We start from the raw sequence: 27,685 nt of genomic DNA on the forward strand, positions 1-27,685 counted from the left end.
TTTAAAAGTGCAAAATGTTGTTTAAACATTTCACAAGTGCAATGACTGTATGGATTATGAGGTAAACAGTAATCAAGAATAATATATATTATATAATATTCTTGACATTCATTGTAGGATTTAGCACCCAGTTATTAGTTGAGTTGAGTTGAGCGTGTTTTTTTGATTTTTTGTAAACAGTAATCAGTCATAAAGTATGTTTTAGTGAGGAAGGTTATCTGCGCAAAGCCTCCGAGCTAGTTTCACAGCAGACTAAAATCTAATTGTATTTGCTCATAATTACATGCGTTTGCTTTAATCTGCTTGTAGTATAGGATCAATTCTGAAAAGTCACAGTACATACAGCATTAGGGCAAATTTGGTTCTTGTCTGTGACAATTTATCAGACAAATTCTGAACTGTCCAGTTAGTAACCTCCATTCATTTGCTACTCCAAGAGGATTGAAATAACTCCTTGAATTATTTGAAAATACCTTTGAACAAACGCTTTGTTTCACTGAAACAGGCTGTCTGCTGTCATGTAAGCAACACTCTAAAGCCCAATTTATGCTTCGTCTGCTGACACTTTCGATACTTTCAAGTGTTGGCGAGCAGCAGTGTCTGCTACCTGGTGAAATGTCTAGTGTCGCTGACTACGTCATAGTATCGTGCAAGTCTGATTGGCTATATAGACGGCACGCGCTTCCTTGTTTTGGTTGGGGTCCACCCACTAGTTTTCGCTCGATTGAAATGAATGAACGTGTCCCCGCTATTTTTATCAGCCTGTCCTTGATGTATGACTTCGTGAAAATCACAAAGAACGTCGTGACCAATTTCCCAGAGAGAGAGGTGGTGAGTTGTGTGGTTGTGTGCTGTTTATATGCGGCTGCAGCCAAGTACGTTACATCTTGCCTCCGAGGTGGTTTCACTGTGCATTCCATTCCCTCTCTTGCCTTGGCTGTCTGCACTATAGCGTTCGAGTGTCACCGTTGAACCGAGGCGAACGTCCTCTGAAGTATAAATGCAACACCATGAGCGACACTTTCTTTTTCATCTGCGACCATGTGCTGAGCGACACTTTATAAGTATAAATTAAGCTTAAGAAAGTCGGGGGAATAGGAATTTCACTGTAACGTTCAAGTCAACCAATTCTGCATGTTTCCTCTTTTACACACAAATATCTTAAAAGTAATAGCAGCAAAAATATAATTCGAAAATATGTGAATCATTACAAGAACCCGAATCAGATGTTAATGGCTCTTACTTTGACAGATAAAATCATTTGTGTGTGCTTAGAGATAAGATACAGTATATAACATACTCACATTAATACTTTCCATGTTCTAGGTTATTCTTTGACCTAATATAACCTTTCAATTGGATTCAGCTAATAAAACAACAAATTATATTTGGGAAACAATGCCCCTAATAAAAGCTCCATTGTTGGACAACATAACGAGAGAGAGAATACCTCAGGGTGTTTCAACTGGGAAAGTACCAGCAGCCAAACTCTCAGAATAGCTATGCAGGTACATCAAAGCGTCCTTCTTGAGACAAGAATCCTGGGCCAGCTGTTGATTCTGCCTATAGTGTCACCAAGGGGCGCTGTTGTGCTGCTCCCAATCTCCAAAATGACATTCTTTTTCATGTCTAGATTCAGTGCAAGGCTATTTCAGGGGGAGGGGAGGGGGTTAGGGTTAGGGTTAGGAGTTAGGAGTTAGGGGTTAGGGGTTAGGAGGGGAGGGGGTATGACTAAACTGGACAAGGAGATGGCCTGTGTGTAGTGTGGAGAATGATCTGACGGAGGGCCCGGGCTGGAGGGACACAGCTCAGCCCATGTAGGGGTACTTCCATCCTGTGAGGGGGACATGGGTCTCCTTGACGACCTGTGGCGATGTCCATCTCAGAACGTAGTGCCGACCACCGGGTTTGTCATTGGTTCCTTGGAAAAGAAGAAGGTTCAGTTTAGTTGTTGGGACGGCTGTGGCTCAGGAGGTAGAGCACGTCGTCCACTAACCAGAAGGTCGGTGGTTCGATCCCCGGCTCCTCCAGTCTGCATGTCGAAGTGTCCTTGGGCAAGACACTGAACCCCAAATTGCTCCCAATGGCTGTGCCAGCACCCTGCGTGGCAGCTGGCCGCCCTCTGTGTGTGAATGGGTGAATGTAGGCACATTGTAAAGTGCTTTGGATAAAAGCGCTATATAAATGCAGTCCATCCATCCAGTCCATTGTTGATAATCAGTCAAAGAAGATGCCACTTAAATACATCATTTTGGAGAATGGCATTGCACTTGGTCAATCCCCCCTGCCATCCCGGTCATTGCTCGGCCCCCTCAGCCGATCTGGGGAGAGTTGTAGACTAGCACATGCTTCCTCCGATACATGTGCCGGCCGCTTCTTTTCACCTGACAGCGAGGCGTTTTACCGGCAGGACGTAGCGCGTGGGAGGATCACACTACTCCCCCCAGTTCCCCTCCGAACAGGCGCCCCAAAAGACCAGGAGGCACTAATGCAGCGAGCAGAACTGATACGGTACCCTTAATCCGGCTTCCCACCCACAGACACGGCCAATTGTGACTGTATGGACACAGGAAGCAACCCTCGTGTTGGTAGGCAGGGAACCTACCACTGCACTACCCGGGTGCCCCAGGATGCTTTTATCTAACAGTATATAATGAATGTGTGCTTTTTGGTGGATCAGTAGTCCAGCTGGGCGGTGAACATGTGATCCAGGCAGCAGAGGTGTAGCTAGGAATTATGTCCCTATGCACAAGAAGACTCTGGGACACCCGGCCTCCACTTGACTTTTGTTCCATCTATAGCAAACATCTCTGTGGACATTCCAAACACATCTCCACATTCATTGACTCGTGTGGGACACATGATCCCTGATTTAAATTATATATTTTGGGCACCACCTTGATAGCGCTAATAATCATATTTTCATCAGTAGCTCTCTGCTCTGTGTAATGCACGCCAGGCTTGGGTGCTGTGGTGGGGGGAATGGGGGTACTGAGTACCCAGGGCGCAAGCTGAGGGCGGGTGGCCCCTACGTGTATGTACTAGAATGTTGTTTGTGATCACCAAGTGTATATTTATACATATTTTATACTTTTCTTTCACACTGCTCTGGTTTTGAAACAGACTTTAGTTATGGCAAATGGACTGCATTTATATAGCGCTTTTAACCATAGCGCTTTACAATGTGCCTACATTCACCCATTCACACACCGAAGGCGACCAGCTGCCACGCAGGGTGCTGGCACAGCCATCGGGAGCAATTTGGGGTTCAGTGTCTTGCACAACGACACCTCGACCTGCAGACTGGAGGAGCCGGGGATCGAACCATCGACGTGATTAGTGGACGACCCTCCTGATCCACAGCTGCCCCACAGTTTAGTTGAAATAAACCCTAAAAACGGCCAACAAATAAAATGTTCTACAAAAAGAAAAGAAGGATAAAGCAACTGTTCCCGATGTTATCTGGAACAAACACAAGTGAAATTTGGGAAAGTGTTTCTTGTGCAGACTAAATCAAATTTGCCTTCCCTAAGCTACAGAAGACAAAGCTGACTGTACCGTCACAGAGGAGAAGTGTAACTGGAGAAAACAGCAGTGCTCTTTCTGTTGACATGTCCTCTAAAATGTACGGTTCCCTCATCAATGTAACAAGTAAGCATCCTTACCAGAGGCTCTGGCGCCCCCAAATGGCTGCTGAGCAACAATGGAGCCGGTGGATTTGTCGTTCACATAGTAGTTCCCTGCAGCATTTCTCAAGGCCTTGGCTGCCTCATCGATAACATTCCTGGAACAAATTAAACTCTTATCAATTTATGATATTTGAAAGTGTGCAACACAGTACATACATACTATCAAATAGGAAAGCTCACAGTAGAAAATACTAAATATCCATCATGATGGAAAAGTTCATAGTATAGTACCATAATGTTCTTGTTAGGATCGAACAACAGTATTCATAATAATTGTGGGCTTATGTGAGCAAATCGGTTGAGAAACATGTCATCCTAATATTTTAGCAAATCTGTTTAGAAATGTCAATATCAACTGATTTATATAACACTTTAAATACAAAACAAGTTTGAACGTGCTTTACAAAGTGGGGAATAAAAACAGGGCAAAATGAAATCGGAGAGGGAGAGAGAGAGAGAGAGAGAGAGAGAGAGAGAGAGAGAGAGAGCAGAAGAAGAAAGCAAAAATGGGAAATCTACATATCAAATGAGCAAATTGGTTGATGGTTGCGTCTTACTTGTCCTGAGCATACACTGCCCCCGTCAGGGCATAAGGCGATGTGTTGTCTATCAGGTGCAGCACCTCTTTGTAGTTGTTCTCAGGGTAAACGTATACAGACAGAACAGGCCCGAAGATTTCCTGCAGAAAACAAACTAGATGTCACAAAGTGGACAGGCAAGGAAGCTCTGAGCACCAAGGAATTACAAAGATGAAACGGAGAAAGAGAGGCCTTCAGGTCACCTGAAGAATACATGTGTCTGACATCCTTTAGAAAGAGAGGCCTTCAGGTAACCTGAAGAATACATGTGTCTGACATCCTTTGCAAATGTATGATGCAAAGCAGGATAGACTCAGTTTAAAAAGTGTAATGAAATATCTTCTGAAATGTTTTTTTTATGTTTGTCTGAATCTTATTCCTACCCCTAATATTCATGTTTTGTTTGACAGATGCAAATCAGTATCACTGTAAGGATAATATTTTCCATCCAAAGTTGGCTTGAAATACATGTGTACCAATATTTCAATAAATATCCTATTGGACACAAGACTCATATTCATTTATGGAGTAAATAAAGATGAAGGGAGACATTTCACTATGACCGACGTAATCATAATCCCATACATAATGTGAATGTGGTGCTGTGTTCTCATGACTTTGAGCCAGCTTAGTAATCCAGACACCAGTGATGTTTGACAGTTTAGTAATCCAGACACCAGTGACTGTTTGACAGTTTAGTAATCCAAACACCAGTGATGTTTGACAGAGGCACATTTGACATGTTTTTGCAGGTAATCCATGCAGTTATTCTGAGGCTAAGAAGACATAATGCCTTGTTATCTAATACCCTCAATGTTTGTTTCTACATTATTCAGCCAATGGCTAACCAGTGCTGTTTGTTTCTACATTATTCAGCCAATGGCTAACCAGTGCTGTTTGTTTCTACATTATTCAGCCAATGCCTAACCAGTGCTGTACAAGTACCCTTGCTGCTAGAAAAGAACAGTAAAGACAATGAAAATAGTCATCTGGGCATACCTGTTTATACCTAAATAACAAATATAGCACAATTTCTACAGTACAACATTGTTCCATAAATTAAGACATAAATATCAAATTCAGAGCTTTTATAAGCAGTTTCTGACACTGACACCAAGTTACAGCACTGAATTGACTCCCATCCTCCTCCACTGCAACCACAAATTCTTGGAAAATCTCAGAATTTTTACCTCATTCATGATAGCGTCCTGTGGGTCTTTGGTTTCAATGATGGTAGGTTCCACAAAATAGCCTTTCTTGTCATCACAATTGCCCCCAGCGATGACAGTCAACTTGGGGGAAGATTTGGCATGATCAAGCCACTTCTTGATGCGACTAAAAGACTACAGGAAAAGGAACAGGAAGGGTTTACTGTCATTATGTTGAATTAATAACAACAACAATAATAAACAAATCGTGAATGTTTGAAGACATAATAACCTTCACTGGAAGTAACCGCTGGCAACTATAAATGATAGGGTGAATACTCTACCTTGTCATCAATGACAGCTGAGAAAAAGGTGCTAAAGTCTTCCACAGGCTGATGAAAAAGACAGAAAGATCATCACAAAATTGAAGAATATTTCTTCATTTTAAGTCTTTCTCGTTTTAGCTATCATACAGATAATCTCAGAATGTATAGCAGATTTGCCTAGAAAAAAACATGATAATGTTGAATCTTCAGACGTTTCTTCACCAAGCATGCGTCTTTGTGACATGTGAGGGTTACCAGTTAAAGCTGCATTCAGCAATGCTTTTGTGTTAAAATAAGTGTTAAATGGCTCTATATTCTGACAGCAATCACTGAAATAGAGTGTTTGGTCACTAAAGCGCAAATTATGCTCACGGGAAATCGCCGGCGCTGACTGTGCCGAGGGGGTCGCCGCAGCTGGGCGTCCTATCGGCGCAGCTCGGTGGAGGGTGCATGCAGCTCCTTGAAAATGTGACTCCGCGGCGCCAACGCGGACGTGACGTGACCAGCACGAGAGCTGTGATTGGCCATTGCCTTGCACATGTCAGCACCAAGCCCCTAGGAATAGCGCTGGGCTGTGAAGCCATTTGAACATGGTGGCGAAGCTCTGTATTGCAAGTCACGTGACGCCATGCAGCCCAGAAAGGAAAATTCCCATCCACTTGCATGGGGACCCCGGCAGCTGTTAAACCCAGGGGAATTTTTTCCGGGTGTCACTCAAAGTATAAAACGACTCTTTTAATTATCAACTATTTTTTTATGGGGCATTTCTTCTTCAGAAGCCACTAAGAGCCGTATACGGGTGTATTTTCTTCTTGTAATACAATCCATGGGTGGGAGGGGTGGGAGACGTCATGGAATATGTCATGGCACACATGCGCACTTCGCCTTGGGCTGCATTGTCAGGAAGTAAAACCAGGAAGAAAAAGCCCCAATGATGGCTTCATGCGCCAGTGAGCAACCTCAGTCCGAATGCATGGGTGGGCGTGGCACGTCCCTATCCAGTTCTTTTAATACAGCCATGGTCAGCACATATCTGCTGAAGTACTTGTTGTGAGGAATGAGGAAATGCCATTTCCTCATTTAACAGTGCTTGTCCCTCATCTAGCAAAGCCTTCTGCAGGCTCACCGGAATGAGTTTTGAAATGGAGGGACAATAAAATGTCCCCCCACCGACATGATTGTAAGTTCTTGGTAAACGACACGATCACGTCATATGTAAGAGACATAAGTGTACCACAAGCCACCTAGTGTTTTGGACGTGTACCGCAGCCAACGGGCCAAGTTACGTTCGAGTATGCACAGTCTCGCTGTCGCCGCTAGTCGGCGGCAAGGCTCCAAGTCGAGGGTGCGCAGAACCCTGTCAGCACCTTAACTTGGAACCCCCAACCCCCTGCTGTCCTCTATCTCTCTCCTGTAGTCCAGCAGGCAGGGCAGACGTATCTCCACAACCGTAACTCGTAGAGACTCAAGGGTGGTGGCGTTGGATTCGGGGTGAAAAAATACATATGGTTTTGTGCAGGCATCGCGATTTGACCTTCCCTTTCCCAGAAAATGTCAACAGTTGACATTTTCTGGGAAACGGAAGGTCAGATCATGATGCCTGTAAAGGCCTGTATTTCCCATGAGTCTCTATGAGTTACAGTTGTGGAGATACGTCCGCCCTGCATGCAGGACTACAGGAGAGAGATAGAGCATAGCGCGGGGTTGGGGGTTCCAAGTTACTGACCAAACACTCTATTTGAGTGATTGCTGTCAGAATATAGAGCCATTTAACACTTATTTGAACACAAACACATCGCTGAATGCAGCTTTAACTTCAAAATGACTTAAAGGGATAGTTCAGTTTCTTTGAAGTGGGGTCCTATGAGGTACTCTCATACAGTCAGTGTACTGGGTAAAGCACTCTGGACGCATCGTGCACCGAGATAGGAGAAGTGTGAAGGGGGCCATGAGCAAAAAGAAAAATACATAAAATGATTCCATACTGCTCACCTGGCTTAATCCAAGTCTCCACAAGCCCTGAGATGCCAAGTTGACTTGAAAAGATGTCATTTACACCCTGTTTTTAGCTGAAATCATCACTGTAGCAAGGTTGTACCCTAGTTGTTGTACTTTCAGCTGCTAGCTCCAGTGACGATTTCAGCTAAAAACAGGGTGTACACAGAGGCGCAGCGGCAGCCACAGCAGTGACTGCAACTTCCTCCCCATAAACAACCAATGGACGATTTGCAATGACATTGAAACCTCCCTAAAGAGGCCCCATGTCATTCCCGTCATACTTGTATGGTTCATGTACATTCTCTTGAATTGAAAGTGAAACATACATTCAAGAGAATGATTCACGGTCATTCACTTTCACTTTCAATTCAAGAGAACATATGTGAATCCTTCCTGTCAAACTGGCATGATTCATGTACTTTCTCTTGAATTGAAAGTGAAAGAACGCTGGTTGGAAGGGGCCCCTTGGAATTTTTGCCTAGGGCCCCAACAGACTGTAGAATCACCACTGGGTGTACATGACATCTTTTCAAGTCAACTTGGCATCTCAGGGCTTGTGGAGACTTGGATTAAGCCAGGTGAGCAGTATGGAAGCATTTTATGGATTTTTTCTGTTGTTTTCTACGTTTTTGCTCATGGCCCCCTTCACACTCAGCAAACAGCTCTCTATGCCTGCTGCAGCAGGAGTGCAGTTCTCCTATCTCAGTGCGTGATGCATCCAGAGTGCTTTACCCAGTACACTGACTGTATGAGAGTACCTCATAGGACCCCACTTCAAACAAACTGAACTATCCCTTTAAGGACCTGAATGACAAATGACAGAAATGCTGTCATATAACAAGTAGTTGGAAAGCAGGTTTTCTGGCTCGAGGGCAGTGTGTGTGTGTGTGTGTGTGTGTGTGTGTGTGTGTGTGTGTGTGTGTGTGTGTGTGTGTGTGTGTGTGTGTGTGTGTGTGTGTGTGTGTGTGTGTGTGTGTGTGTGTGTGTGTGTGTGTGTGTGTGTGTGTGTGTGCGTGCGTGCGTGCGTGCGTGCTCTACTTACATCTCCCACTCTGATGTTCTTGTGGATGGCGAGGAGCTGCTGTTTGATGTGAGGCCACAGGGTGTCTGGTACGTACATCCTGGAGCAGGCGGAGCACTTCTGACCCCCGTACTCAAACGCTGAGCGGATGGTCCCGTTCACCACACTCTCAACGTCTGCAGACTTGTGCACAAAGTGGAAGTTCTTCCCACCGCACTCTGAAAAGTGGGACAAGCCATGTTTAATGAGAAACACAAAACATGACTGAAGAGTGCAAATACAGTTATGTCAGTTTGTCTTTTTTATATCTTTTATCTATTGATGTACTGTATTTATATTAATACAGTTATGTCAGTTCACTGCACCTTTAAGGGAGAGACCATTGTGCAGTGGCTTGTCTTCAGACACTAAATCTGGTTCCCATGCAAAGCTTCAACCAGATCTCATCATGCAATAGCAATAATTTTGCCTGACAAAGACCTCCAATTGGTTGAGATGTCGCACAAGTAATACTTACTAGGTTCAAGATTAATTGTGCATGTAGTCTTTTATCACCACTGGCTCTTTGTTGACAATAGGGATGGGACAATATAGCTAATATAAACCATGACACCGCAAGTCATTTCCATGACACTGACCAGTGCGATAACTTACGATCAGTTTTATTTTCCACAAGAGGAGGAAGTCCTATAATAAATGTTTTACTGGCTGAGGTTAAGTGGATGCACACCAGTAGCACTTTATTTGAGACTCAATTGAAATTATTTATTTTTGATGCTTTTATTTGGATTTTTATTTGTGTTGTTCAAAACTATCATGACAGTTTATATAAACTAAAGCAGCATATTAGATCATTTTGGTCATGATAATCGTGACCTGGCTTGAAAACAGGTTCATGTGTCATGTGTTGCAGAGGCTACTGGTGGTGCTCACCTCCCGCCACTCGAGGGAAGTTCCTGTAGATGTCCAGGTTCTGGGCCACCTGTTTCCATAGACGCTTGAAGGTCCTACAGAGAAGACATCAAACAAAAACATGGATACAATGTAATTTGTAAATGGTAAATTACTAATTTAAGGAGGTTAAGAAAGAATGCATTTCACTAAATTGTGTGGCTCAAACTGGCTGATGAATGATCAATAATACTAAGCAGAATCAAAGAACACAAATGATATAAGATTGGTTATTTTAAACACTGATGTTTCGGACAAGAGGCCCTTGCAACTCTCTAATTTTTTCTAATGGTCATTTGCCAAGAGGGTGAAACGTAAAACATTAACCAGGGTGTTAAGTTGATTTGGATATGAATGGATTTATTCCAAAATGCCATATTTCTATTTTGGGGGGAAATGTTGCTTCATTACTGAGTACTTCAAAATTACACTGCATTACAATGCCACTATTTTACAACGCCTTAAAATAGCAAATTCAAGTTTTGCTAAATTTGGAATGAAAGCCTGAAACGTATGAAGAAGAAACGTTCTCTTACGGGACGCTGCCAGTGAAGTTGATGCCTGCTAGGTGCTCAGAGGAGGTGACGGTGTCTCCAAACACCGGGCCATCAGCCGGCACAAACTGGATGATGTTGGGCGGCAGGCCGCACTCCCGCAGGACTTTGTAGACGGCGTAGCTTGCAGACATGGCCGTGTCGCTAGGCTTCCACAGCACCACATTACCCTGACCAATGGGAGCACAAGCAGGAAGTCAGGTGAAAAAAACGAAGAGAAAAGAACCAACCTTTTGTTTCAAATGACATTCCAGATTATATCACAACACATACCATACATTAGGAGCAGTATGGGTGTGTAAGATTTTAGGCCTGCTCTTTCCATGAACTAATTTGTACTCGGTTGACAAGAGACACAACAATCCACAGTCCTTGCACTTACCATCAGAGCTGGGGTACCTGCCAGATTTCCACCAATAGCAGTGAAGTTAAAAGGGGAGACAGCTGCTACAAAACCCTGAGGGAAAGGGTGAAATAACAGAATACAAGGTTTGTTTAAGATAACACCTCCTCTTACTAAATAAAGTGATAGCACAGCACGGCCTCTACTGAGAGGATTAGAGAAGCGTGGCAGGGGAACCTGGTATTGATTTATCTGACATTATATTAGGGCTGTGGCGATTCACTTATCTCCCGATTCGATACTATCACGATTCTTGGGTGCCGATTCGATTTATATTGCGATTCTTAAGTATTGCGATTCTACGATTATTGCGATTCGATATTACGATTTATTGCGATTTTTGTTTATTTTTTTCTTTTATTTTTTCAGTTTGTTTGCTTTTTTACACTAGATTAGAACATGGGAAAAGTTGAATCATACACTAGAGACTGTATATTATATATCATGAGTAGGGCTGGGCGATATAGTTAAAAACAGGGGCGGACTGGGATCATAATTCAGGCCGGGCATTAGATACCAAGCAGGCCAGGCTGATATGGGCCAACGCGCGTGAAATTTGGGCCATTTGAAGCCAGATTTGGGCCGTTTGAAGTCCAATTTTACAATGAGATGCACCCACTTTAACCCTGAAGTGTAATTATTACTTCAGACTAACTAATAAAGTAATAAAACCACTAGTAAACCAGTAGGCGGCGCCTGGCCTGCTGTTCAGTGAGTGGCCTGACTGCAAGCACACAAAAAAAAAAAAAAAAAAAAAAAAAAAAAAAATTGCGATTATCGATTCTGGAATAAAAGCTCGATCCAAAAAATCGTGACATTAAAAATCGCGATACTTAGGTGAATCGATTTTTTCCCCCACCCCTACATTATATGGTGTCTGTGATACAACTCTGCTCAGTTAATAGCAGACACCAGCTGATCCAGTTGCACAGGATTTAGTGGCCGTTCACAGTAAACCGAAGCAACGCCAAAGTCACGCTGAAACCACGCAGTTTCATTTCGGCGTCCTTGTTAACAGGTGAGAGCGTTCACACCAGCCGCGCTGAAGCGATCGTTCAGGATTCAGTCCTATTTTCCAGGCGTGACGCGTGAAGCTTGAAGCTGCCAGGCATGAATTCAATGGGAGTTGTGGGCGGGTTCAAGGTGCGCCGAGGAGGCGCTGAGAGGAAAAGAGAAGGCTTCTTGTGTGAACGGTTAAGCGTCAGCCTGCCTCAAGCTTCAGTTCTGCCTATGCTCTGCCTATTGTGTGAACGTGCACTTACCCTTCCATCTCACCACTGTGTGACAGGTGTCAGGTGTTAGAGGGCAGGCACTCTGTCTCATGCTTTCTGGTTCTGCCCTTCACTGACAGGATTCTGTGCCAAAATATTTGACTGGTACTCTAAGGCCTACAATATAACCCTTCAGCCGGAGGCAGAACTCGCCATCTTCGGCTGCTCTGAGTCCTCTCTGAACTTCCCTACAACTGTGCAACAGTCTCTGACACTGGGGACAATTGTTGCCAATAAAACTCATTCTGAAGGAATGGAAGTCCCCCTCTTCACCTCCTTTTCAATTTTCAAAACATAGAAAACAGGCATGCCTGCCTATGCCTGTTTTCATGTCTTGCTGTCTATATATATATATATATATATATATATATATATATATATATATATATATATATAATAATTCATTTATTTTATAAGGTGCTTTTCCAGACCCAAAGACGCTTAACAGAGAACAAGAGACAAGCAACAGGGAACAGAAACAGGCAACAGATACAGGTAACAGGCAACAGTTACAGGGAACAGATACAAATGACAGTGGCGGTTCAGGGCAAGGTATATATTGATGTATTTTGACATGTTCTCACCTCCAGGCCACGGTAGAGCATGGTGTTTGTGCTGCCTTCAGCATCTAGTGGTTGCTGCTTCTCCAGCTCAATGGCATGTTTAGCGTTGAATCTGAAAAAGTCAATCAGCTCTGGAGCAGCATCGATCTCCGCCTGGACCACCGTCTTCCCCTGGAATACAATAATAATAACAATAATTAAATAGTGTCCCTCTGAGGGAAGCACATATTGGATTGGATTAAACAAAACTATCAATAAAACCAAATACTGAACTAGGCATGGAGTGTTAAAATAAATGCAGTCTACACAAGTCTGATTAACCACATTCAGAATTTCCTTCAATTCTTTAGTGTTTGGTCCCGACTCAACTCATCCAGAGTGAGGGACACTGATCAATTTTAACAAGCTTCCGTTCTTCATCCCTTCCAATATTTCCCCCCCAGATTTGTATGAAGTGTAGGGATGTCGACCAATAACCGTTTAACCGATAACCGACCGTTTCAACATTACCTGATTAATGCTATGAGTTAAATGGTTAAAACAAATGTTGCAAGTGCCCTTTAACACGTGCCATGCCATGTGGGTGGGCGGCGCAAATGCAAGTAAAAGTTTCACGGGGTGGCATCAGTGGAGGAGTGCCTGATAATCATGTTGTTGTTGTTTCCCTCCAGATCGGGTACATTAGTGCAGCAGAGGTTCTCAAATGTTTTTCAGCCAAGGACCCCTTACAAGATAGAAAACCCTACCGGGGACCCCCTCATTCTGATTTGTGATTTTGGGCTAAGCTTAATTGTTTCCAGGTAATGTGCATGACTTTTAAATTGGTAGGTTTGTTAGAAGATGTGGATTAGAATGTAATCCATGAACCATTTTAGATTTAAAGCATAAAATATTTTCGTTGAACTATGAAGCTTTTGCAACAACAACAAATGTGTTTATTGTTATTTTCCTGAAAACTTTTCGCGGACCCCCTGGCAAAGTGCCACGGACCCCTGGGGGTCCCCGGACCCCCATTTGAGAACCACTGCATTAGTGCATTAATCATTGTGGTTGATAGTAAAACATTACTTTTTCTTCACAGGCTCATTCGGTCTCCCTCCCTCTCTGCATGTTCATCATGCACACGCACGCATACGAGCACACTGAAACACACGAAACAATTTACAGTCGTTTTTACCCTGTTCCAAAGATGCAGACATGAAGCGGTCTAATTGACGATTGAAAAGTGGAGTGCTTTTACATCTACACGAGCCAGACGTTCCAGCCTGGGGATATTTACTGAAGGAGTGGAGAGCATTACTCATTCACTTCCTCCATTCAGATGTGTCCTGCCCAGGCTGCAGCCTCCATCACAGGACCAGAAGGAGCATCACTCTACCTGTCCAATCATGGTCTTGGCCAGGATCTCCGCTCTCCTGGGCCCACTGATGACATCTGCTGCCTTGAAGAGAACCTGGGCTCGGTCCTGGACGGGCTTCAGGTCCCACTCTCTCCGCGCTGCCACAGACGCCAAGATAGCTTTGTTGAGCAGCTCCTGCATCAATCACATACATCACATACATGTTGAGCAGCTCCTGCATCAATCACATACATCACATACATGTTGAGCAGCTCCTGCATCAATCACATACAAGCCCGAAGAAATCACTTATTATAAGACTACGCATTCTTTGGTGCATTTGTCATGTAAATCTAAATCCCAGCAAATGTACATTCGATTTCTAAGGGAAATTTGTATATTATTATCTTCTGTGATGGTGAATCAGATTTACAGTACAGAGAATCATCATAGTTTAGGCTTTAGGTACAACTGGCTTCAAAAAGTTATTTTCTGGATTTGTGAAATGAGCTAAACTGCAAATTGTTACTGCACAAGACACATTTTTCTCAAAATACATATTTAAAGTGATAATCCAGAAGATTTTCATGTACATAAATGTCTGTAAAGTCACTATATATCACCAATGGAGTTAACAATGATGATTGAGCCTATGGCCCATTGATGAAAGCCCTTGCATCTCTCTGTATTGCAACCAGTGTTGGGGGTAACTCATTACAAAAGTAACATATTACATGTAATATATTACTTTTAGCAGTAACTCAGTAATATAACTTATTACTTATAAGATTTCAGTAATATTATACCAGTTACTTTGTCAAGTAACTCAAGTTACAAATTGAGTTACATTTTATTAAATCAAAGCACATATTTAGAAAAGATACAATCATTTCCTAATCAAACTGTGTTTTTATGCAAATAACCACTATAGATGACAATAACAAAGGAAAAGAATAACATTTAGAATTTTGGATTGTTTACACTGACTTCAAGGCGGTTTAAATAATTTTTCGGGATGGTTCTGGGGCGGTAATGTCATTCTGCTGCTGCTGTTGTTTTGGTAAAAGTAATGCAAAAGTAGTGAAATAAGTAACGAGTTACTCTACACAGAAAGTAATATTGTAAAGTAACTTATTACTTTCAAATGAAAGTAACTAGTAATATGTAGTATATTACATTTTGAAAGTAACTTGCCCAACACTGATTGCAACATTTATGAACTTGTGTCTATGGCAACACTTTCCCCGCCCCCAAAACAAAAAAAACAAAAAGATATCGCAAGTGGCGCACAGTTCTTGACGGGTTTCGCATCACCCAGCACCCTCCAGAGAGGGTAGGCGGAGTCGAAGCAAGTTGCTGTTGTTTCCACGTTATGATCCCACTGGAGATTTGGGCAGAACACACCCTGCGGCAGCCTATGCAGCAAGCAGTCAAGTGCCGGGATTGGCCAGGAGCGAGCCTTTTGTTCCCTTTTGACAACTGAAATCCCACACACACACACACACACACACACACACACACACACACACACACACACACACACACACACACACACACACACACACACACACACACACACACACACACACACACACACACACACACACACACACACACACACACTCTGCGCCTGCAGCCGCCCACGTGTCATAGCGATCTCCAGTGGGATCCATAATAACGCACCGCTGACCAACTTCTTCTTTTGAGTTGTGTGGCGGTTGGCATCCAAGTGTTGCATTACTGCCCCTACTGGCAAACTTGAATGTATTAACTCATTGAGTGCCAGCCACTTTTGGAGAACGGACGCTCCCAATGCCAGAGTTTTCAGAGCGTTTTCAGTGATTTCTCGAGGCCCACAGAATATTGTGTGATATTACTATGTAAACACCGAACACGCACAAAGAACGAACTGGCCCTATTGTATCATCAGCAAAAAAAAGTTTATTGATCCCATTTTCCGTTCTTTAGTTATGAGCCGGAGAAGATAGGCTGTTTTGAGCAAAAAGACACTTTTCAAATTAGAAGCTGAGTTATTCCGCCTTTTGTGAAATGCAGCATTTCAAGCACATTCACTGAGTCTGAAGATAATATTTTCTGATGTAGTGACGTGGTGTACTTGTGTGATGCCCTGCGTGCCCCACCCCCCTCTCCCCCCCTCCCCTCCTCAGCTGCAAACTCCTCCCCACACTACACAGCCTCACGCACCCACTCTATTTTCGGAGTGCTCCGTTTGTGTGTGCCTCCCAGCGCGATAGGGAAGAGCCAAACCGGACTGCTGAATGGTTTGGCGTCGGGTGCTGCTTTTCTGGTGGCTAATCGTGTGGAGAAACTATACAGACAGACAGACAGAGACAGAGGGCCTCAGTTGTGTGCGCGGATTGACTCATGTTCGCAGCCAACGTCAGCTCCAGACAGAGCAATCTATATGGCTCTGGCTGCAGCACGCATCGGTTTCTCTTTGATCACGGCTTTTTCCTCCTGTTTCTCAGGACCTGTCTCTAATCTGGAGAGCACTGTCGCCACCTAATGGGTTTGTAAAATAGGTTATAGACCTCCAATAGCTACAATATTTGTACAGGAGATGCAGAAGGCTTTGATCGACGTCCCACCGTCAAAAAACGCATTGGACGTCGAAAGACGTCCTTGGCACTCTACGTCACTATTTAATTGGACGTCGAAAGACGTCCATGGCACTCAATGAGTTAAGGAGAGAAAAAAAACCTTCCCGTCAGATATGCGACACTGTGTGGCTCTCACCTGCAATTACTGCTCATGGCCATAGGGACAAGAAAAGTGAAATCTTCTGGATTATCACTTTAAGTTTTCATTAAAAAAATAAAGCAAAAGAAAAAAATATATAGTGTGGTACATTTGAGATATTAAGAAACTGTCATGCAGGGCGTCCGGGTAGTGTAGAATATAGATTCCCTGCCTACCAACACGAGGGTCGCAGGTTTGCACCCCCGTGTTACCTCCGGCTTGGTCGGGCGTCCACAGAGGCACGATTGGCTGGTGTCTGCGGGTGGGAAGGCGGATTGGAGGTGTGTGTCCTGGTTGCTGCACTAGCGCCTCCTCTGGTCGGTCGGAGAGCCTGGTGGGAAGGGTGGGAATAATGTGATCGTCCCACGTGCTACGTCCTGCCGGTGAAACTCCTCACTGTCAGGTGAAAAGAAGCAGCTGCCAACTGCGCGTGTTTCGGAGGAAGCATGGTGCTAGTCTCGGCTCTCCCCAGATCGGCAGAGGGTGGAGCAGCGACCGGGGCAGCAGGGGGGGACATTGGCCAAGTACAATTGGGGAGAAAAATAGGGGGGGAAACAGAAAAACAAAAAACTGTCATGCTCCAAATTACCTTGTCAGCATAGCAGAACTTGGCCACCTTATGCGAGTGATTGAAGGGCTTTGAAAAGAAAGAAAGTACATGTAAATGACAGCTATTAAATGACAGAAGCTCACAAATCTTATCAAGAAAAGATACACACAGCTGATAAGAACAGTTGATAACAGCAGCTAATAACAGCAGCATGACGGTTATTGCAATTCAGCTGGAAAGTCTCTCACTCTTAGCTACCGTTGGGGCAAACAGAGTAGAGTAGCACAGTACATTTACATGCATGTACATTTAAAGTATGTTTGAATAATGATTCAGGCAGCGATAGGTTCAGTCTCTAAGTTGACATATCTGTGCATGGCGCAGCAAGTTTACCAGTATAAATGACCCCGAGTGTGATATTGCTTTTATCGAACAGTTGCACAGTATAAACAAAGCAATTCATCAAGTAATAATAATAGATGTTTTATTAATTTGAGACAACTCATGAGTTCTCTCTGTTATTTGTCTCCGCCAACAGAAACAGTTCCCTTAGGATTGCACTAACGTGACCAAGTGTTGCCAAGCAACAGGTAACCTTTCCCGACTGCAAGCTTGCTAAGCTAACTACTTGTAGGTTAGCACAGAGGTCAAATGTAAGGTCAAATGTATCCATATCGCTACCCATGCTAGGTGCACACAGAACAACACTGTGAACACAGCCTAATCAAGGTTACCGTAAATTCCGGACTATAAGCCGCACCTTTTTTCCCGTTTTTTGGCCTTTTTTGGCCCCTGCGGCTTATATAACGGTGCGGCTTATCTATGGATTTTTTCCAAAAAAAAAAAAAAAAAATCTCTCTTTTTTAGCACTCTTTCTAACTATAAATCCTATATAACTATAATAAGTTTTAATTTCCTCTCTTGCCCTCTTTTCACCACACTGTATGACACTGTATGACACTGTGTGCACTGTAAAAAACAACACAGGTGGTGTTGTGTTATGTTGTTTTGTTGAAATGTTAATAAATGGGAGCTTCCTCAAACAGCCATCTCTTTCCCGACAATCCCCTCTGTGCATGAACCCTTACATATGGTAATTAACACATTCAGTGCCACAGCGCTTCAGTAAAATTGTCTGGAGCCTGTGCCAGATTCACTTCCATTCAGTTGAAAACAGCTATAGAATTTTTTCTATTATGGCTATATTAACGGGGCTGGACTTTAATGAAACATTGAACACTCCTGCTTCTTCCAAAGAAGAAATTTTGTTTCTAGACAGTTCCATTATGAAATTACAGCCTCTCAAAAAAGTGCACTTTCAAGGGTTTTCTGTCGTTTTTTTTTACTTTCCAAGATATAGGCCCTTTTATGAATACCTTTTGCACTCTAATTTCGAGCACATTCACTGACTCTGGCTGGTGTTTTCTGATGTGGTGGCGTGTGGTGTGGTTTCTGTGCAGCCTGTGTGTCACACACCCCTCCCCCCCCCCCCCCCCCCCCTCCCCCCTCCCCCCTCTCCCCTCTCCACCTCTGAGCTGCGGGCTCCTCCCACACGCACAGAGTTTGTTTTCTCGTTTTTGCCCCGGACAGATCCCAGCGCGCATCATTTCCTTGATGGGCAAACGCGACTGAACGAAAAGGCATGGCCGTTCGGCTTCGGATGCTGGCTTTCTAGGAAATCGTGTGGAGATAGATAGAAGCATAAGAGCTCAGTTGTGAGCGCGGATGCAGCCGAGCCCACTCTCCGCTGTAGACAGAGCAATATATACGGCTCTGGCAGAAAGCATGCATCGGTTTCCACTTTCTCCGCTGTCTCCTGTACAAAGTAAAGGATCTGAGGTGGGTGGAGCAGCTCCTGTGACGATGTTTAAGGTGGCGCCGTGTGATCCCTTGAAGGGATTCATGCTCACTGGCTAGGTACGACCTTAAACAGCAGAATTATGGAATAATATGAATTATGATTTTAGGACGTCCACAGACGTCCTTGGCACTCCTCGTTACTTTTTTTTAGGACGTCCACAGACGTCCTTGGCACTGAATGTGTTAAACATTAAAACACAAAAAAAAAAAAAAAAAAAAAAAAAATACCATTAAAACACCCGCGGCTTATAGTCCGGTGCGGCTTATATAAGAAAAAAATAGTCAACTTTGCAGGTGCGGCTTATACACCGGTGCGGCTTATAGTCCGGAATTTACGGTACATTAGAACAGCTGTGAAGTGCAGTGATATACATACAGTGCTGTTATACTGAACATCAGCCTCTTGCCCAATCAAATTGTTTGACTGGAACTAAGTGTTGTATATTTAAGCAATATTACACGAGAGGGTGTACTTTATTGGCACGAAAGTGATGCAGCAGGACGAGGCGCAAGCCGAGGTCCGTACGCGTCACTGAAGTGCCAATAAGCACAGTAAAGTACACCCTCGAGTGTAATATTGCGAACAGTTACAAACAAAATACAAGCTATAAACAAAAGGTGTTCATATTTTGGTGCCATTTGCTCTGAAAATAACAATTTTTTTGCCGAGTGTGTTAGTCCGAGACAAGAAATAGTCCCCGTTGAGTCAGCCAGACGTCAGCCAGCTGATATGCTCATCACATGAGTTAACTGTAACAAACAGCTGATATGCTCATCACATGAGTTAACTGTAACAAACAGCTGATATGCTCATCACATGAGTTAACTGTAACAAACAGCTGATATGCTCATCACATGAGTTAACTGTAACAAACAGCTGATATGCTCATCACATGAGTTAACTGTAACAAACAGCTGATATGCTCATCACATGAGTTAACTGTAACAAACAGCTGATATGCTCATCACATGAGTTAACTGTAACAAACAGCTGATATGCTCATCACATGAGTTAACTGTAACAAACAGCTGATATGCTCATCACATGAGTTAACTGTAACAAACAGCTGATATGCTCATCACATGAGTTAACTGTAACAAACAGCTGATATGCTCATCACATGAGTTAACTGTAACAAACAGCTGATATGCTCATCACATGAGTTAACGGTAACAAACAGCTGATATGCTCATCATCACATGAGTTAACTGTAACAAACAGCTGATATGCTCATCACATGAGTTAACTGTAACAAACAGCTGATATGCTCATCATCACATGAGTTAACTGTAACAAACAGCTGATATGCTCATCACATGAGTTAACTGTAACAAACAGCTGATATGCTCATCACATGAGTTAACTGTAACAAACAGCTGATATGCTCATCACATGAGTTAACTGTAACAAACAGCTGATATGCTCATCACATGAGTTAACTGTAACAAACAGCTGATATGCTCATCACATGAGTTAACTGTAACAAACAGCTGATATGCTCATCACATGAGTTAACGGTAACAAACAGCTGATATGCTCATCATCACATGAGTTAACTGTAACAAACAGCTGATATGCTCATCACATGAGTTAACTGTAACAAACAGCTGATATGCTCATCATCACATGAGTTAACTGTAACAAACAGCTGATATGCTCATCACATGAGTTAACTGTAACAAACAGCTGATATGCTCATCACATGAGTTAACTGTAACAAACAGCTGATATGCTCATCATCACATGAGTTAACTGTAACAAACAGCTGATATGCTCATCATCACATGAGTTAACTGTAACAAACAGCTGATATGCTCATCATCACATGAGTTAACTGTAACAAACAGCTGATATGCTCATCACATGAGTTAACTGTAACAAACAGCTGATATGCTCATCACATGAGTTAACTGTAACAAACAGCTGATATGCTCATCATCACATGAGTTAACTGTAACAAACAGCTGATATGCTCATCATCACATGAGTTAACTATAACAAACAGCTGATATGCTCATCACATGAGTTAACTGTAACAAACACGTGTGCAGAAAGCAGCATCTAGCTTACAGCGTTGATGCTAAATGGATTGTTTTGTTGTTAATTTTAATTTATTTGGCAGACTTACTGTTGATGAATGGTTGGAAGAAGAGATAAACAAACAAGCTGCTGGTTTCATCTGGCAGCGTCAGGTTAGGACGGTGATGTATCAGACTGAAAATAATACTGCCTGTCTGAGATGAAAGAGGATTGAGAGGCGGGACATGATTTGATTTGACAGTTCTGGACACTGGAGTTGGCGTTGGCCAATCCTAGCGTGTTCAGCCACCAAATCTTGTGTGTTCTGGCGCTAAGCAAGTGGGTTCGAGGAGAACCAGGCTCTCCGAGTCTTGCGCCACTTACGTTAACCTTATTCCCGGAATGCGAGTTTAACGAACCAGTTACATGTCCTATGCATTCTACATCAAAAGAAGACATTACTGTTTGTTTTATTTTGTATGTTACATAGTTATTGGCCAAGTTATTAGTTAGTTTATGGGCTAGAAATTATGTCAGGTTACAGTGCTATATAGGCAGCCATCTTGCCTGCAGAATTTTGGCCGCTGCTGTTCTCTGCTGAACAGACCGGCCGGTGGAGTGATATTTTAGTGATGAGGCCGTTCTCAAATGAACGATTTGAGAACGGCTAGGTGTGCTGTTATGCTCATTTGAGAACGGTCCTTGACCAATCAGATTGCTTGGTCGGAACTACATGTTGTATACCGGTAATTACTATTATATTACAGTACTATTATAGCTCTTTGCTTCACTCACACATAACTGGTATCTGATGTCTTTGGTCCACACATGTTCGTCTCCAACCACACAGGGAATCTCCTCTGTCTTTCCTTTCAGACTGTCCAAGGCCTGAAAACACACACACACGACACAGGCAGTAGGCACAGAGCATGAAGCTGAACTTGAAGAGAAAAGAGTGTATGTATGTATGTAATAACTGACACATTAATGACCGTGAGGTGACATGCCAGTGAGAAAAGAGTTAGTATGTAATAATAACTGACACATTAATGATTGTGAGATGACATGTCTGTGCCTCCTAACCTTCAACAGCTCTTTCCTCTCCGCACTGCCCTCAGTGAATCCCAGGATCGGCTCATTCTTCACCTCAACAGCTGCACAAGGGAAGGTTTTGAACCTTAAACACACACACACACACACACACACACACACACACACACACACACACACACACACACACACACATGATTTCCCCTCAGTGTATTGTCTGGGCCAGGTCAGCAGATACCTTTGAACAGACTTGGACATCTTGTTCATGGCTAGAGGATGTTGAACTCTTTCAATGAATAGACAGGAGCTCACACAGCTGGGCATGTGCCATCATGCAACTTACAATCGGTTCATTTCCATCATCCATTTGCAGTCTTGCAGCAGCTGTAATACGAGATAAGCTTTCCGGCGCACATTAATCTTTTAACTAACGGTCAACTTATAAATGAGCAAATACATTATTCAGTGGGTATTCTCACAGTTAGGCCTATTTTAGGTAGCTTTTGTAATAACTGCTATGATGATGATACTGGTATGATACTCCAATGACTGGTGGTCCTGTGTCCTCCAATGGGCAGAGCATGCCGCTAACACTGGATTAGGGGCTTTGATGCTAAAAATGTATGTGTTCATCATGATACTGTTCAAAACTAAAATGGCCAATATGTGAAGGTAGATCTGCTGCATGAGAAAGAAAGGTTTGGCTTTTGCAGCGCTGCAAATGTTACTTAATTCATTCTTTTATTGTAACAGCAGCTCACCCGTTTCCCTCTGCCCTCTGCCCTCCCTGGTTATGTTTCCCTCTCTGCCCTCCCTGGTTATGTTTCCCTCTGCCCTCTGCCCTCTGCCCTCTGCCCTCTGCCCTCCCTGGTTATGTTTCCCTCTGCCCTCTGCCCTCTGCCCTCTGCCCTCTGCCCTCCCTGGTTATGTTTCCCTCTGCCCTCTGCCCTCTGCCCTCTGCCCTCTGCCCTCCCTGGTTATGTTTCCCTCTGCCCTCTGCCCTCTGCCCTCTGCCCTCTGCCCTCCCTGGTTATGTTTCCCTCTCTGCCCTCCCTGGTTATGTTTCCCTCTGCCCTCCCTGGTTATGGGAAATGTTCAGTCCTTGCGAAATAAACTTGACCAGCTGCAAGGAAATGCTGGCTTCCTCCAGGACTATAGAGATTGTTGCGTCATGGCGTTCACAGAGACCTGGCTCACTGAGAATGATCCGCACAGCGATCTGTCCATAGATGGATTTGGGATTCCATTTTGCCTAGATTGGGATGCAGAGGCGACAGGAAAATCCCGCGGAGGGGGCGTGTGCCTCTATGTCAACAAACGCTACTGCAGCTCTGTAACCGTCAGAGAAAGACTGTGCACACCTGATGTGGAACTTCTGTCGGTGTCGCTCCGTCCATCTTACCTACCCCGTGAATTTCCACAAATATTCTTATCCGTTGTGTATATCCACCCAAAAGCTAATCCTGCCACTGCCACAAGTACTGTATTTGATGCTGTGCAAAAACTACAGTCAATCTCACCTGAAGCACCAAATCTAATACTTGGAGATTTTAATCACGTGTCCCTGAAAAAGACCCTGACTAACTTTGATCAATATGTAACCTGTCCAACCAGGCAGAATAAGATATTAGATCTCTGTTATGTACAGTAAAGGGAGCATATAAATCAATCCCCTTGCCCCCCTTAGGGTCTGCCGACCACAACTGTGTGCTGCTGCTCCCTACATATAAAACTGTCTTAAGGAGAGAGAAAATCCAGACTAAAGAAGTCCAAATCTGGTCAGAGGATTCCACTGCTTGTCTCCAGGGGTGCTTTGACTGCACCAATTGGGAGACGTTTACAAACTCTTGTAATGACATTGATGAACTATCTGATGTAATCTGCTCCTACGTTACTTTTTGCGAGAGCATGATCATTCGTACTAAAACGATTAAGGTTTACCCCAATAACAAACCGTGGATGTCTAAAGCAGTTAAATCTAGCCTACAGAGGAAAAAGCAATTGTTCAGTCAAGGAGGGGCTCTTGAAATGGAAGCAGCCAAAAAGGAGGTAAAAGTTGAAATACTAAGGGCTAAACAAAAGTATAAAACTAAGATAGAGAGTAAATTGGCCGAAAGGAACCTTGCCTCAGCCTGGTCTGGCATGAAAACAATCGCAGGCATACAGCAATGCAAGAGCAAAACCAACATCACTATTGATGGCTTTAGGTCAATTAGGGAATTTGCCAACTCTCTTAATACTTTTTATCAGAGATTTGATCAACAGCATGATTTTAAAGATGAAATTGAGGAACTGAGTCATAAGCTAAAGGATGATCAACACTCTGTCCTAGAGCAGAGACAAGTGGAAAAGTCCTTCCTCTCGCTGAAAACAAACTAAAGCCTTGGCTGGCCCTGACAATATCACTGGCATTTTACTCAAGTCCTGTGCAAGGCAATTCAGTTTTATTTTTTCGTATATTTTTAACCTGTCTCTGAGCCAACCAACCTGAACCACCTAGCCTGTGGAAGCAGGCTGTGATTATCCCTGTTCCAAAAAGCAGCAGACCCAAAGCTCTGAACGACCTAAGGCCAGTCGTCCTCACTTCTCTTGTGATGAAATCCTTTGAAAGGCTTGTCAAGGTACAGCTCACAAGAGAAACGGAGCATGCACTCGACCCTACAGGGCACACAGAGGAGTGGTGGACGCTTCAACCACCCTCTTTAACCTTTTATTTAAACACCTTGAGGGAAACAAAACCCATGCCAGACTTTTATTCGTTGACTTTTCCTCAGCTTTTAATACCATCCAACCCCATATCTTAGCCACAAGGCTAATCGAGGAGTTTAACCTGAGTCACAATCTGGTGGGTTGGATTTTAGATTTTTTAACAAACAGATCACAGCAAGTCAAAGTGAATGGCTTTTTATCTGACTTTTTACGTTCCTCTGCCGGCTCACCTCAAGGCTGTGTGCTCTCAGCTCTGCTCTATATCCTGTACACAAACATGTGCCAGAGTAAGCACGCAAACAGGACCCTACTTACTAGGGGTGTCAAAAATAATCGATTATAAGATGCATCGCGATGCGGACGTGCACGATTCTGCATCGATTAACAAATATCAAAAATCGATTATTTAAAAAAAAAAAAAAAAAAAAAAAAAAAAAAAATTATCAAATAAAATAGAATGTAAGTACATGCAGTTGTTTATTTTAATTATGGATCATAATACAATGCAATTCCAAATGCACTTTTATTTTAAAAGTAGCCACACAGTGAGAAAAAAGAAAGTGAGAAAAAATAAATCATGTATTGCGGAAAAAGTGATGCATCGATTTAAGATGCATCGCGATGCATCGTGATGCATCGTTTAATCGAATCGAATCGAATCGTTGACAGATGAATCGTAATCGAATCGAATCGTGAGGCCAGTGAAGATTCACAGCCCTACTACTTACATTTGCAGACGACACAGTCACATGAGTAGCTACATGTGTGTGTGTGTGTGTGTGTGTGTGTGTGCGCGCGCACAAGCATGTGCAGAAACACTTTAGTCTTTCAGCACTTTAGTCTCTTGTCACAAAGCACTTTATCATGGTTTTACTTTGATCTTACTGTATTTTAATGTGCTCTATTGTAATGATGCTTGTTTGATGTCTTGTGATTTCGTATGTTTTGTTTTTATCTTCTGAACAGCTGAACTTCCCGTCTGCATAACTATTTTACCCTCGGGTACTAATAAAGAAACCTTGAAACCTAATGTGACCTTGTGTCTTCTGCTAACTAAAACCCATTCGTGGGAAATTTCACCACAGCAGACCTCTGGTGAACCTCACTCCTTCATATATGATTAACTAATCCAGTCTCAACTTTCCAAACTGAGGTTCACAGGGTTGATAGTGGTTGGCTGGTGCCAGAGGCAGGTCTTTTCATGCCCTAAAAGCCTAAAGTTCTCTTTTCTTGACAGTTTGGCAAAAGCATCTATGCACCAAAGTCGGCTCCCATAAGCCAAGACATCAATGATGAACACGCATAAAGAAACAACACTATGTTGCCATAGAAAACATTTGATTCCTATATAGGCGAACTAGGCCAGCATGGCTGTTTTGTTATCATGTCCACCAAGAGAGAAAGATAACAAACATCTGGAAGTCATCTGGGAGAATCTGGGCTGTCAAAGGTTTTTACAGGTGTTGCAGCAAAAGCAAAGCTGTAGCAGACTAGTGAGTGTGGATTTGCTCATACAAAGCGACTGAGACCAAAGAGCGTGGAAGGAAAGAGACGACACTCTTATAGCTAGAGGTGCTGCGCTAGTGGCACCGCCACCATATTGCCCCCTAAAATCAGCCTCCCTTGAAGTTGTGACATCATCAGTGATGTCATTCATCAGTGATGTCAAAAAATCATCATCAGTGATGTCATAAGAGCATCACATCAGTGATGCGAAGTTGTGACATCATCAGTGATCATCAGTGATGTCATAAGAGCAAGGGAACCCGCACAGCGGTCGAGCTGCAGGGTGGCGAGGCCGCGTAGTGACCCAGCTGCCTATGCCAACTGCAGGGCCAGCTCGACGAGGTGCAGGGTGGGTGAGGCTCGCCCCTCACAGCGGGCGAGCCTAGGAATTGAGTGCGCGGAACGCGCGAGAACGAGATGCCTAGTGATTTCAAAGTGCTGTATTTGTTATTTAATAAATGAAATTCAGTTTTAGCCTACATGTTTCTGCTTGGATTCTTTCATAGATTGAATAAATAAACAAGTAAATAGTTAGAATAGTATGCACATTTTTTATATTTTTCTTCACTGTTAAACTAGCAGAGGTACTTTTGCATTTTACTAGATGCTGTTTTTACCATATGTGACCTGCACTCTGACAAAATCACATTGCCCCCAAAAACACATTTGGAGTTGTATACACTGTTGGAAAGAGAAGAATTTAAGCTTTCTGGTAATATAAAAATGATCTTTGTACTCCAAAGATTGAGTGAGATACACCCCTTTATGTCTTGACTGTTTCCAAACTATGTTTTTGATTAAATAAATGCGTTGAGTGTCACTTCTTAATGCACGTTCTTTGCTGAGACTGACAGCCTTCAAATGCTTGTGAAAACCGAATATATTACTTTTTTCAGCATTTCACTTGAATGACTATGGTAGTAGGCTACTTAACATAGGCGCCCTGCACGAACTTCCGTGAAGTGCATTGCTAGACCATATTCATCAGAACTCAGAAGAAGAGTCATTGTTATGAGGCTTTGAAGCAACACTCTCATTAGCTCAAGAGTAATTAGTTAGTAGTTACATAACTTGTACACACCAAATTAGCAGTGCTATTCGCCTAACGTTACATTACATTTCCAGCCTAACGTGACTTGTAATGTCACGAGTGTCACCTCCTCAGGTTAACTAAACTATCATTAGAAACCAACAGTCCTGGCAGACAGACACTGCTGTTGACGTTGAATGACGTTTGTAACGTTAAAGTCAAGCATAAAGGTGAAGGAGTCTCGTGTGTGCTCATGTGAAGTACCTACCCCCTCCAAGACTGGCACACGGCCGCTCTCACTCGCAGCATAACGTCACTGTTTGAGGGGAAATATGCTCAAATAAATGATAAAATAACAA

General features: G+C 43.2%; 1 protein-coding gene across 1 annotated transcript; it reads right to left on the reverse strand.

The window, feature by feature from the left end:
* Nucleotides 1–1,728: 1,728 nt before the first annotated feature.
* On the reverse strand, nucleotides 1,729–27,685 carry LOC310799006 (delta-1-pyrroline-5-carboxylate dehydrogenase, mitochondrial). The gene is made up of 15 exons (XM_083661576.1): nucleotides 27,595–27,685; nucleotides 22,115–22,208; nucleotides 21,827–21,919; nucleotides 17,191–17,238; nucleotides 13,881–14,036; nucleotides 12,524–12,673; nucleotides 10,648–10,722; nucleotides 10,248–10,435; nucleotides 9,694–9,767; nucleotides 8,782–8,978; nucleotides 5,760–5,807; nucleotides 5,458–5,610; nucleotides 4,247–4,368; nucleotides 3,666–3,784; nucleotides 1,729–1,921 (listed from the first exon to the last, which is right to left on the reverse strand). The coding sequence occupies exons 1-15, from the start codon at nucleotides 27,633–27,635 to the stop codon at nucleotides 1,809–1,811; spliced, it is 1,671 nt and encodes a 556-aa protein (XP_083517702.1). The 5' UTR covers nucleotides 27,636–27,685; the 3' UTR covers nucleotides 1,729–1,808.

The sequence above is a fragment of the Poromitra crassiceps genome, assembly GCF_964638095.1.
Source record: "Poromitra crassiceps genome assembly, chromosome: 27".
Taxonomy (NCBI): domain Eukaryota; kingdom Metazoa; phylum Chordata; class Actinopteri; order Beryciformes; family Melamphaidae; genus Poromitra; species Poromitra crassiceps.